Here is a 13,476-nt window from a genome sequence, read left to right on the forward strand (position 1 = left end):
CTGAGACTGAGTCTTGGAGAAAGCACAAGACATGGATACGGTTTCCATGCAAAGACAATGCATCCGACGGCTCAAACCTGACAGCCGCTGAGGAAGATCAGCTGATCGACCTAACCACAGACAGTACACACAAGAATGTGTACGAGTCACAGCCTCTCACCCAGTTCTCGATGAGCCTCTTGCCTTTTGCAACAACTTATCTTTGTGAAAGAGGACTCTCCTCCCTCACCTACCTGAAGAGCAAATACCGTTCCAGACAGCAGCATGATGCTCTGCCTGACAACCTCCATCTCCCCCAGAATAGACAAGCTGTGTACCACCAACCAGGGCCAGTCATCTCACTGAGGTAGGCATACCTGGCTTCCTGAAGCTAAAAGTTTCATTGTTGAAAAATTATAATAATAGAAAATATAAGCCTCATCAACAACAACAACAACAACAACAACAACAACAACAATAATAACCAATCATAATTATGCATGAACGTTTTATCAATCATAAACACATATAGGCTAATAACCCAGTATATAAATAGGTTAATACGGTGAAAGAAAAGGTGAATGAAGTAAATATAAAAGTTATTATATAGGCTTTAAAATGTGAGACATTTAAAAATATATATTACATGTGGGGGTCCCTGTTCTGTTTGTCTCTCGTCCATACCTATATTTGGTCCAGAGTAGGATAGAGGGCTAAAGAAACATGATTAGGCTACCTGCAACTAGGCATCTGAGTTGCATAGGTACTGCTTGCAGGCATCCAGTATCAGTCCCTGCTCCATAACAGGCCATAGGCTCCATAACAGGCCATAGGCGGCGAATAATGAGTGGGCTGACAGCATTCTGGAGAGCAGAATGTAGACTAAAATGTCAATGAGAGCATCGGTTCTTCACTGACCTTGGTGTCGGTCTGAGTTGGTCTTGCCGTTTCTTAGAAGTTGCCTTTCCATCCCATCATTCCTGCAAGTAGCCCATGGCGATCACAGGTCTCTCACCATCTCATTACTACTCTCTTTTTAACCCCAACCCTTTTTTTTCTTTCTTTCTTTGTTTACCCCCCCAGACACTGGCCACTGCTGCCATCACATTCCCTCTCTAAACATCACTCAGGCTTCTGTTACACATGATATGACCACAAATAAGAGCAATGGACATTGGATATGGTTTTATTCATAATACTTACCTGTGTCTTGTCTGCTATATGAGCACAGGGCTCTCAGTATAGGTTCACTGTACTGTGGGGTGTATACATTTGGGCACCCCTGGTTTAAATGTCTGTTACAATTAATCTCCAAGTGATTGAAAGCAAACCTGAACATGAAATGGTACAAAGTTAAACATGACACCTTTCTGCACATTTTAAAGCAAGGTTTCTTTTTATTTTCATTTTTCATTTATCATTTTTAAATGATAAAAAAGGAAAAGGGCCCTGTGCAAAAGTTTGGGAACCGTTTTGGATTATTCTTTGTTACCTTTTGAGAAGATGATTACTAAGGCCCAGACCAAGGTAATTTACTCGTTAGGGCTTCAATGAGTCAGGTGAATATAATTCCAGGGTTGAACTATATATTCTGAAGTAACTCCATGCTGTGCATGCAATAAGGCCGAAGAATATTTCTGAGCTAGAGTTGTTCTGCCAGGAAGAATAGGGAAAAATTCCCAAAACAAGAATTGAAAGACTCTTGGCTGGCTACAGGAAGCGTTAGCAAGCTGTTATAGGCTAGTTGCCCGAGGAGGAGTTACAAAGTACTAGCTGACAGGGTTCCCAAACTTTTGCACAAGGCCTTTTTCCTTTTTAAAATAATTTTGAAACTGTAAAAAGTTACAAATATAAATTAATCTTGCTTTAAAATGTACCATTTAGAGGTTAGGGTTGCTTCTTTTAGATATTAATTGTAAAGGGCATTTTGACTAGGGGTGCCCACATTTGTTCCCCCCCACTGTAGTCTACTCATCACATATCACATCATTTTTCCAAGTAAAAAAAAAAGCACCAAGGGGGAAGTAGAGAACAATTAAATGGCAATGGACTCTTGCAACCCTCACTTTCAGAGCATGCCCAGTTGGCACTGCCACAGCGGTCCCCAGGGAGCAGGCAGAGGGGTACAATGCCAGCTTTGTCCCCCCATGCTCAGACCCAGACCCACCTCCCAGGCCTCATACAAGTGATGCAGTCTGTCCCAGAGAGGGGCGGTGAAAGTCTGTTGCTCCTTCAGCCTCCATACAATCCAACATCTTTCTCTTGGTTGGCCAAATATTTATCCAACTGGAGCCTGGTCTGTAGTTTAAAGTAGGCTATCTGGGGAGTCTTGTGTAAAAGCCTACTCTTATAACATACATTTCAGTTGAACACATATTGTTTAGTGGAACATCCATAGCTAGAACTATCCTTACCATCCCATGATTTACAATGTCTGTATGAATCATTTCTCTAAACTGCATGGCTAAAAAGTCAAAAAGGCTAATATGAGAATGAAAAGTACAGATCTAGCCTACTTGGTGGTAAAAGAAAGGTGGCAGTAAATTCACAAAAACTCAACCGTTTGTAACCTGAACAATTAAGAGAATAGTGAGAGATGCTGTAATGCCACTGTGCTAATCTCTGATTGATTCGGAGGGCTAAGTGGCTGTGGAGTCTTGCAAAAGTCAAGGACACTGAGGGCCCAAAGGTAGAGCAGTTAACGATTGACAGGAAGCCATGTGAATAGTGAATAGGTGGAGGGCTGTATAAGATAAATCAATTGCACAATCCGGATAGTGTGTGTAACACTGCAAAACAACAGTTCACATGTTTTCCAAATAGCCTATACACTGATGCAGTGTAGACAAGAAATGAACAAATCTAACGCACAATTTAGTGATGCATGAACGATATTTTGGGGGAAATATCGATACATTCTGTGATATGTATAATTAGACAATAATTATGTAATAATACATGTGAGAATATAACAAATAATGACACATATTGTAACACGGTAAAGTTGCATTGTTGGATTAAGTAAAGCAGCGAACGTGTAGCTAGTCCAAACACACCCACTTTCCCTGCGACTGCGATCAATATGTTTGATATTGATGTGATAATTGTCTGGCAGCTCCCAGCTAGCATGGTTAACTAACTGCTATATCAGGAGAACCTAAAGAAGACTGCTAGCTAGTAAGTAGCTAGCTCTAGATAGTACTAGTTGTATAGTAGTATAGTAGGTAGATAGTACTAGTTGTATAGTAGTATAGTAGGTAGGTAGATAGTACTAGTTGTATAGTAGTATAGTAGGTAGATAGTACTAGTTGTATAGTAGTATAGTAGGTAGGTAGATAGTACTAGTTGTAGAGTAGTATAGTAGGTAGATAGTACTAGTTGTAGAGTAGTATAGTAGGTAGATAGTACTAGTTGTATAGTAGTATAGTAGGTAGATAGTACTAGTTGTATAGTAGTATAGTAGGTAGATAGTACTAGTTGTATAGTAGTATAGTAGGTAGATAGTACTAGTTGTAGAGTAGTATAGTAGGTAGATAGTACTAGTTGTAGAGTAGTATAGTAGGTAGATAGTACTAGTTGTATAGTAGTATAGTAGGTAGATAGTACTAGTTGTATAGTAGTATAGTAGGTAGATAGTACTAGTTGTATAGTAGTATAGTAGGTAGATAATACTAGTTGTATAGTAGTATAGTAGGTAGATAGTACTAGTTGTATAGTAGTATAGTAGGTAGATAGTACTAGTTGTATAGTAGTATAGTAGGTAGATAGTACTAGTTGTATAGTAGTATAGTAGGTAGATAGTACTAGTTGTATAGTAGGTAGATAGTACTAGTTGTATAGTAGGTAGATAGTACTAGTTGTATAGTAGTATAGTAGGTAGATAGTACTAGTTGTATAGTAGTATAGTAGGTAGATAGTACTAGTTGTAGAGTAGTATAGTAGGTAGATAGTACTAGTTGTAGAGTAGTATAGTAGGTAGATAGTACTAGTTGTATAGTAGTATAGTAGGTAGATAGTACTAGTTGTAGAGTAGTATAGTAGGTAGATAGTACTAGTTGTAGAGTAGTATAGTAGGTAGATAGTACTAGTTGTAGAGTAGTATAGTAGGTAGATAGTACTAGTTGTATATAGTAGTATAGTAGGTAGATGGTACTAGTTGTATAGTAGTATAGTAGCTAACTGCTCATAGGCGCTTCAAGCAACCAAGGCTTCAGTGAACTGCTGTTGCTATCTGGTCAATGATGACATGTCACTGTTTTCTCATTTATTTATTTTTTTAAACATTGTTTGATGATATTCGCTCACCTCAATCTTGTCCACGTTCCTGGCACATCCGACCACCTTCAGCCCGTGTTGGACCAGCGCCCGGGCCACCGCCGCTCCCACCCCCACCGAGGCTCCCGTCACCAGGGCCACTCTGCCCTTCCAGCGCTCCATGTCCCAGGATCACTACTGACACACACAACCACAACACTACTACTGTCCTAGTAGAAACGTAGAGATGTTGTTTACCTGCTTACCTAATGTCTGTTTCAATACTCCCAACAGCACAGAACAGTGAGTTGTGTTGTAATGGGGCGGGTTGTTGCAGCGTTCAGCCCTCCCTAATCCTGCCTTCGCAGTCTCCAGGAAAAGGCTCTGTGCGGAAGCCCCAATCCCCCAGTCCCAGCGCTCGGGATTAAATATGAAATGTCAGGCGTCGCGCTGTGTTCCTGGGTGACGTCACCTCCCGCTTGGGTTTTTTGGGGGGCTCGTGGGTTTGCAGTCCACTAGCTCTCCCCGTGCTTTTGCTAGGAGCTCATTGTAACTTTCATAATGAATAAAGAAATAGGTGCTTTGAACATTATTAAGTCAATGTTTTTTTTTTACTCACTCAATGTAATTGCTTGCACATTGAATTTAAAGAAAAATGTATTGCATAACATTTCCACTCCGTGAACATGTTATATATAAGAGAGGGAGAGAAACGGATCGATAGATAATATCTGGAATTGTAGTCTACCAATGAGGATCGCCAACATCTCGTCTTTAGCGTCTACTTTTGTAATATTGCGCCATCTACTGGCAGCTTGTAAGACATGCATGAAATCAAGGACCTTCTTACAACTGAGCTGCAAGAAACAGTACACAAACACAAAACAACTTTCTAATGCATATGAATAAATATTCTTTATTTTGTAAATTTTGCACATGGCGCTCTTCACATTACATCCAAACATTGTTATAAATGGATGTTTATTTTCTGTAAAATCTTTATATTCAGATAATTTCATTTCTGTACACATTTATCGGTACAACTTTTTCCACTAAAATGAGGTGTCACAGGACGAGAGACAAAATGCAAAAAAACAAACAAACATAAGACTACCAACATCTATCCCTATTGTCACAGCTTGCAAGCTTTATTATCAAATCCACGGTGCTCTTTATCAGCAGCCTACAAATGAGACCAAAAACAAACCGTTGGGTTTGGTCAGGGAGGACAAGGATGGGGTGAGAAGGTGGGAGAAAAATAGGAGAAAAGACAGGTGTGAGAGAGAGAGAGAGAGAGAGAGAGAGAGAGAGAGAGAGAGAGAGAGAGAAGAGAGGAGACACAGACAGACATGAACAGGAGGAAATTAAGAATCACATTTACTTCAAACAAAGGGGGAAAAAAATCATTGAACAAGACACCAATGTATTTCAGAATTTTCTCTTTTTAAAGGTTGGTGCAGCAGTGTTAATCAGAGTGTTTTCTTGTAAAAAGATATTTCATAATAGAGCTAATATCCTCCGGCGCCCCCTGGCTTACTCTGCTCCACGGAGCAGCAGTAGTTGGTGAATTTATCTTTCAGGTGCTGTCGGTACTGGTGGCGGTTGTTGTAGAAGGACTTGTTGTCGGACACAAAAGCCTGGATCTCATCTGGTGTGAGACCGTTCTCTTCATCTGAAGCCACTTCAGAGTCCTCCTGTTTTGTAACACCCACAACACACAATTAGAATAATGCACTTAATTGGAGCTCACAAAACAAAAGTAACTGACTATCATAGCTTTTAAACTAAACAGCCCTCAAAACCCACCTGTTCTCTAAGGCCTTTGGCCTCTAGTCTAGTTTGTCACTCTCGCGGTCTTTGTTTCTTTGCTTTGTTTTTCTGTTCTGTCTGTCTATGAATTCTGTTAAGTGTCCTTGGGTTTGAGAAAGGCGCTATATAAATCTAAGATATTATTATTATTATTTCACTGACCACAAGTTCCATGAGACTCTTGAGGGCGCTGGGGTCCCATTCACAGCACATGTGTGCGTCTGGGGGCCCGGGATAGTGGCACATGTTCTTTCGATGTTCTGCCCACGGTAAGTGAAGCGCAATGCTGGCAAAGGTATCGCAGCACAACTTGGCACACGTCTCTTCGGTTCTGCACGTTTGTGACGATGCGGCATTGTGGCCTCTCCTGTTCCCCTCCACACAACCCTCAGCTTTTTGACCCTGTGAAGAAGAAAAAAAGCCATTTTCACTTAGCGATGTGGACCAAACTAAACTATTTAGGGGATCCGACAACAGCCAGGATAAACGGACAACTTACAGTGAGTAACTTTGAGTGTCGTCTCACCTGATTGTTGCATAAGCCCTTGTTCTTTCTTTTCTTCTTCTTATTCTTGCCCTTGGTGTTTTCTTCAGAGTTAGCCCAGCACTCCACACAGCTGTCCACCCCGTCCTCCTCCTTGTCTTCAGCACAGCGGTGAACACATGAGAAGTCTCCTGCAGAGGACAAAAGACAAACAGTCATGAGAATGAGGACGGCAAAGGTCATGATGGCTGGCTTTGAATTACACATCACTAACCCGCTAACTGAGCCACCATAAACAGACCTGCGTCGTCGTGGTTGCAGATTCCCTCAGTGCAGGCGACATCAGAGCCCTCCCGTGAGCCCGTCTCACTGCCCTCCATGCTGGAGGAGTAGCCACAGTCACTCCCGTTGCAGTGGGGTGATAAACCTGAGAAACAAAATACTTCCGTCAGCTCAGTTGTTTGATGTGTTCTTTTCTAAATGATGGTGTTGGTGGGTTGATCTTACCCAGAGTAAGGTGTTTGTTCTTGGGTGATGGTTGATGAGCAGCATTACCTTTCTTGACTTTAGGGGAGCGTAGGAGAGTGGCGTCTGGGCAGCTGCAGGAAGTGCTTTCGTTGGTGACGATGACCTCTACACAACTGCCCTCCTGCTCCGGGCTGCAACAGGCCTTGCATCCACTCTCAACAGACTCTAATGACCCCTGGAAGACCCCAGAGAGGGCAGGGTTAGGGTGTGTTCTCACTAGAACATTTGCTTCACTTGGAATCGGAGTTTAGGATAAAATTTGCTTTGCTCTGCGTCGTTTGGAGCTGTGAGAACGCGCATTCGAAGTCACTCCCGGAGCAAACAACCGACGGATGCTCCGCTTGAAAAGGGTGGTTTCGCTCCGGTTAGAAACGACGCATCGAGGCTGTCCATAGGAAAACAACAGCGCATGTGTGTTGATCTGGATAAGAGCGGGACGAACGGGCAATTTAAAAAAATTCTGACCAATCAACTACCACGTCTGTTGCTTCAATTGCGTATGTTACTTCGTTTACATGAAGGGCTGAGAGAACGCAAATCAGAGAAATAATTTACAATAATAAACAACAATGGCTACCTTTAGTAAGCTCCAGTAGCAGACGCCTGGGGCCTCATTTATAAAACGTGCGTACGCAAATCTCCCCGCAATTTTGGGATTTATAAAAAAATTACTTTTTTATGCACCTCTACACACACAGGGACCCACAACCACACGGAACTGGAGAAACGAGCAACTGCGACTCTGCTGGCAGAAGAATGAAACTGGAGAAACACTTTCAAATGGATGACATCTCCATCAACATAAATCTAAATATTACCTTTTGTAAATATGTATACTTTTATAAAGTATTATATATGAGGGAGTGCACACAAATATATGTGCACAATGCCTGTGTCCTGTATGCATCACACTGTACACTGTATATCTTTACTGTACGTATCATATTGTTCATGCAAATACATTTACTTTTTACATTCATATTCATTGCACCTAGCGTGAGGCTGGACACGTTGAACGGTGCAATTCACTGTTCCCGAGTGCTCAGTGGGCAACGTTCCCGATCAGTCCAATGATTGCAAAGTCCATAGATTGAAGAACATGAACAAGCCCACTGTAGACAACTGACTATCATCCCCAAGCACACCCTATACAGACTACAAAATCTTTAGGCACACAGCCACTTTATTACTGCACTATTTATTATTACTAGTTGCACCACTAGTGTATCTTGTCTTACCTGTAATACTGTCACCTTTATCTTGTGTTATGCCTATTGCCTTATGTCTTGTGCTGCAATGTCAGGAACCGAAGCCTAAGAATTTCTCTTACACTTGTGTAATATAACGTAACAATAAACTTGAAACATTCCTGTCTTTTGCACAATGCATCTGGTTAGATGACGAACTGCGTTTCCTTGTCTTAGTACTCTGTCAATGACAATAAGGTTGAATCTAATCTAAAAGAAAAAACATGATTTAGGATAATAAATACAAAGGGAGGTATCTGTTTTTGCAAAACAACCCCTCAAATATGTTGTACAGTTTACCGTAATTGGAAATCATATTTAATTGGATCTGTAATTATGAAACAATACTTGTTACAATGTTATGAAATGTATTATCATAAATAATAAGGTGAACAGTAGGACGAATTACGTTTAAACTGATTCTGTTGTCGATGCAGTGTGGCACATAGATATTATATATGTACGGTATATATTATCTATGGTCTGGCAGACGAGAGGAGAGTTTCATATTGTTATGACGTGTTCGTTGCGTGGAAGTGTTGCACAAACATTTATTTTTTTCGCCGTCCTGTTGGGTGTTTCACTGACCATTTCTAGGCAACTATGGGCGTTAAAAAGGGTGGGACACGACGCTCGTTCACGTGCGCAAAATTTTGAGTTGATTGTGATTTATAAAGGGAAGCAGGTGTGGAACTTGCGCTTGCGTGCGCACCGCTTTATAAATCAGAATGTTGGTGTGCGTAAATGTTCTTGCTTCTCTATGTACGCAGGCTGTTTACGCCAGCTCTACGCAAAGCTCTATAAATGAGGCCCCAGGTTCCTAGTTAAATGTCACAATGGCAAAATAACATAATGACTGGCTTGAGTTGAATGGTAAACACACATTATGGGGGAAGCGTGGAGAATGATGTATGAGGAGCCTCCAGAGACGCACAGAGCACAATTACCTCCTCCAGGCTTTTGTCCTTGCCCTCGGCCTCCTGCTCAGACATGTCGAAGCCGCACTTATTCTTGCGTCTGTTCTTGCGCTTCTGCCTCTTCTTCTCCTGCTTCAGCTCGCGCGCCCTCTCCTCCTCTGACAGCTCCTCACACAGCTGCTCCAGACGGCTGATGCCCTGCACCTTCTCCACGGCCATCTGTGGACGTCAACACATCAGTACTGTGACTCGTCAACACACCGTGTAACCATGCCCCTGTGTCTGATGGAAACTCTCAATGATAACTTGTCGATAAATGTGTTTGATTGTGTGTCACATCAGATTGTTCGTACTGCTGCCGTCATACAAACCTCAAAGCTTTTCCGCAGCGCGTCGATGCCCAGGTAGAACAGCATCTGCCAAGTCTGCTCCTCGGCCCGCAGCTTCTGCCAGATCCGGTGCAGCCGCTCGTACAGGTGGATCCCCAGGCAGGTCAGGACTTCCTCCTGTGCGATGTCGATGGTCTTGGCGTGCCTTTCTCTGCGTCTAACGGAAGGAAATGTGTCAGATATAACTAAAGGTAATCCTAATAAATCTATGTTATGACGTAGCGTTTAGGAAAAAGGCTAATTTGCTGGACGACCCGTCCTAGCGGTTCACATACTCGTATCCTCCCGCAAACTCGGGCTCAGCCCGGCCGAGGAGGTGGGCGATGAAGTCTGTCTCACAGCACACGTGGACATGCCGCTCATGGGGGCAGCAGCGTAGACCCTCGTACAAGGCAGCACAGTAGCCCTTCTCTTTACTGCAGTCCAGCTCCCCGACCAGGATGTTGTATGCCCGTAGTACTTTGTTCTTACAGTCAGTGCAGAACCTGCAGTAAGTAAGTAAAATGTATTTATACAGCACCTTTCCCAGACCAAGGGTCACAAAGTGCTTTACATAACAAGGAAGAAACACAATGAAACATAATACAAGAGCGAAAAGCCACAGCAGGTTAAAACAGGCAAACAAGTGAAGAGACGAAAGACAGAGGTGAAAGGAGGATTGAAAACCAACAAACTAGAAGCTACAGCTGCCCAAGCAAGGTAAGAACTGGAAAGTTACCTGTGTTTACGCAAGTACGTCTCCAGGGTCTCTAAGAGGCAGGCGCTGTCGATGAGAACCACCTCATCCCTGCACTCCTGGGACATCAGCTCCCACACATCCATCCAGCTTCCCCTGTGAGGAAACCCATGGTTACCAAACACATCTGCCATCAATAAACACATGCAAACATTATCATTCACATGTTCAGCCCGAACCCGACAGGTTTTCTGATTGACTTGGGCCAGAACAGGCTCAGGTTTGCGGTGACAGGTGTTTATTTTTTACTTACCATGTAATTGTGATGCATTTAATTGCTTCCATTAGTAAGATTTGTAAGATATATTTTAGCTCTTCCATCAATGCCTATTTTCCTCTAAATTGTTAGTGTGACTCTAGTCCAGGACCCAACTGAGTTTCTCTTAAGTGGACATCTAGGAAAGGCAACGCCCGTGAGAGAATGTGTTTGTTTTTTTTAGCACTCCTTTACGTTCTCTCAGTCTTAATTACTGAATTGGTGTTTCAAGGCCGGGAAAAAAAATATGTTATTCACAATTCTCTGTCATAACCCCTTCACCTGTAGCTGACCAAGAGTATGAAAATTCATCAGCGTCACTGAAAATTCATCAGCCTTGAAATTTCAGGCCTGTTTCAAACTCCAGCACACTTAATTTAAAAAGACATGTGAGCATTACAAGCATGACAGGCATACGGCCAGTAAACCATTCATCATCATCATCTGGATACATCGTGGCTTAGCCTCAAGAAATTATAAATCGCATGGTAAACTTTTACCTTCACAATTGTTTCAATCAAGCAACATTTATGTACATGATCCTGACAATGAACCCAAACACATGAAACTGCCATTGAGGAATGTGAACTCTGAGTGAACGAGCTGTGCTGCCTCCCTGCTGGGGGACTGAAACGCTCCAAAGTGAAAAGCGACGCTACATCTGCTGCCTGTCTGGGATCCTCCATTGACTCCTCTCTCTAAACCTACCCCTCTGTCTGTGCACCCTTCTCTAAAGATTCATAAAAAAACATCACACAAACTACATAGAACTGCACACTTCCACAGCTTCAAATCGTTTTTCACTTTAAAAGAACGCCTTAACAACGTTGTCTTCTCTAGAGTCATGTAATGTATCTTGTGATGTCTGATAGCAGTTATTGATAATGAAAAAGCACATATTACTCACCCCAAAGGCTTAGGTTTGTGTGTGTCTAAGGAGTGCAACTGGCAGCGTTTGTTCTTCTTGCTTTTTGGAATTGCATCGATCATATCATTCAACTTTGACCTATGACACATGAAAAAGCATTATTTTCTCCTCTACACAGCTACTGTAAAGATCAGATTTGAGCAGTACTAAGCTGAACAAAACATGCGTATTCCAGTGAAATGTTATATTTCTGCTGTCAAATATTTCTGCCAGTAAAAGAAACCCTCATGACTCAATATCTAGATGGTTTGAGGGACAAGGGCCACTCAAGTACAAATGAGGTATGCTACAGAAAACGATCACAAAAGAAAATGCATAAGTGTTAGTGTTTTATGATAGGTCTTATGATAGGTCCAAGTGTTAGTGTTTTATGATGGGTCTCTCACCCGTGGACATAGAAGAGGGTGTAGAGCTTCTTGGCGTCTGCCACGCAGGCCTTGGTGACAGAGAGCACGCCTGTGGGCTTCACTGTGAGGGGCGCCAAGGCCGGGTTCCCAGACTCCACCAACTGGGAGAAGAGGCGCTCCACGCTCCGCCTGCAGCCCACGCAGGGCACCAGCTGGGACAGCGCGTTGAACACCTCCCTGGACGTCACCATCATGGCAATGTTCAGGTCCTGCTGCTTCAACATGCCGTGGTACTATGGCAGGAGGCACACAAACGTGTTAGGACACTGAACACATACTAAACATACTTAGTAAGGACACACCCTAACCCTTAATAAGGACACACCCTTGATGGAAAAACAACAACCTGTCCTCGGGTAAATACCAAGCCATGCAAAAAAAATAATACAGACAAATCTCAGGTTTAGCAAACGCAAACAATCAGTGACATTGACACAACTCACCTGGACGAATTGCTTCATTTGAGAGTTGTTGATCTGGTGACTGTCATGGTTCATGACACTGTCAGAAAACTCCATTACCATCTGAGGAGGGAAAGCAAGGGCCACATGTAGAGGGTCTCTGCACAGATACATGCTAGGCCCTATAGTGGACAGGAGAAGCTGCTCTTAACAAGCTACATTCATGCATTTGACACCTTCGATATCTACTGTCCATGCTAAAAGAATAAGTGATATAGTCCAGCAGCTATACTGATTGACAGTGTGGAAAACATCTGTCCCAAAAGATAAGCAGTTAGCTAACAAGACACCTGGCAACAGCACACAGGATAATGGCTCGTTTGCTTTGCAGTGATGGATACTCTAGCCAGTTAGCTGATGAGTAAGGTTAAAGGCTCAGAGTTGGGAAAACCATCATTCACTACCTAACAAGATTCACTACCTAACGCTAACCTAAAATCAGGTTGTCACAACAAAACACGTTAGACAGGCCACATCTAAACAGAGACAGCAAACAACGCTGGTTATCACAGGCAAGTCGGTGTGATGGTGGAGCTAATGCTACATGACGACAGGGCCTTGGCTAAGCTAGTGCTCTCCCTCGCAACCTCCCCTTGGGCATTTGACACCACTTTCAAAAGAGGCTGATTGCAAAGACGTCAAACTAACCGCCTAACCCCTTAACACGGAGCAGAAACACGGGCTCTGTCTTACGGTCAGAGTGTCGTCGATGTAGAGAGGGATCTGCCTGGCGAGGAAAGGGAAGTCCTCCTCCGTGTCCCTGCACACCGCCACCAGCCGCGCCATGTCTGTCTGTCTGTCTGTCTGTCAGCTGCTGTCTGGAGGAGGTGGCCGCAGCACTGCCTGGGTGCAGCGGGGACACAGACAGGGTATATACAGAAATCTGGAGGTTAATTTCAATGCCTTTCTAAGACTTTTTAAAGACCTTGTCAATATTTTTCCAGACCTCCACCACCGCCACTTCGAGTTGTAACCGTTTACATCAGTGACACCTTTAACTTAACAGTTTTAGTTTGCAACAGTCTAGACCACTATCATACAACACAATTTCCGGTTTTATTAACTCGTTTTTAGGACTCAA

The 13,476-nt window shown here is 42.9% G+C and overlaps 2 protein-coding genes across 3 annotated transcripts in view; both read right to left on the reverse strand.

The window, feature by feature from the left end:
- Positions 1–4,418, reverse strand: part of dhrs11a (dehydrogenase/reductase 11a) — a 28,657-nt gene extending 24,239 nt beyond the window's left edge. Inside the window, exon 1 of the mRNA XM_080549753.1 lies at positions 4,285–4,418. Within this exon, the coding sequence (XP_080405879.1) occupies positions 4,285–4,416 (132 nt within the window). The 5' untranslated portion in view covers positions 4,417–4,418. The remainder of the gene's footprint in view (positions 1–4,284) is intronic.
- A 715-nt stretch (positions 4,419–5,133) lies between these two features.
- ggnbp2 (gametogenetin binding protein 2) lies at positions 5,134–13,230 on the reverse strand. Of its 2 annotated transcripts, none has more exons than XM_080549752.1 (13): positions 13,089–13,230; positions 12,378–12,458; positions 11,914–12,167; positions 11,507–11,605; positions 10,326–10,439; positions 9,883–10,092; positions 9,590–9,764; positions 9,249–9,437; positions 7,082–7,229; positions 6,828–6,953; positions 6,569–6,717; positions 6,205–6,444; positions 5,134–5,927 (listed from the first exon to the last, which is right to left on the reverse strand). In XM_080549752.1, exons 1-13 carry the CDS (start codon positions 13,179–13,181, stop codon positions 5,742–5,744), a joined length of 2,064 nt encoding a protein of 687 aa, XP_080405878.1. In that variant the 5' UTR covers positions 13,182–13,230; the 3' UTR covers positions 5,134–5,741. The 2 variants fall into 2 exon arrangements, with proteins under 2 accessions (XP_080405878.1, XP_080405877.1); XM_080549751.1 differs by having other exon boundaries at positions 7,034–7,229.
- Positions 13,231–13,476: the final 246 nt, after the last annotated feature.

Source organism: Nansenia antarctica, assembly GCF_963989245.1.
Source record: "Nansenia antarctica genome assembly, chromosome: 20".
NCBI lineage: Eukaryota > Metazoa > Chordata > Actinopteri > Argentiniformes > Microstomatidae > Nansenia > Nansenia antarctica.

Coding starts and splice junctions, on each gene's coding strand:
- ggnbp2 (XM_080549751.1), bottom strand. CDS start 13,181: ATGGCGCGGCTGGTGGCGGTGTGCAGGGACACGGAGGAGGACTTCCCT. Junction 10,093..10,325: donor ACGTACTTGCGTAAACACAG/GTAACTTTCCAG, acceptor TACTTACTGCAG/GTTCTGCACTGACTGTAAGA. Junction 6,718..6,827: donor CTGCAACCACGACGACGCAG/GTCTGTTTATGG, acceptor TGTCCTCTGCAG/GAGACTTCTCATGTGTTCAC.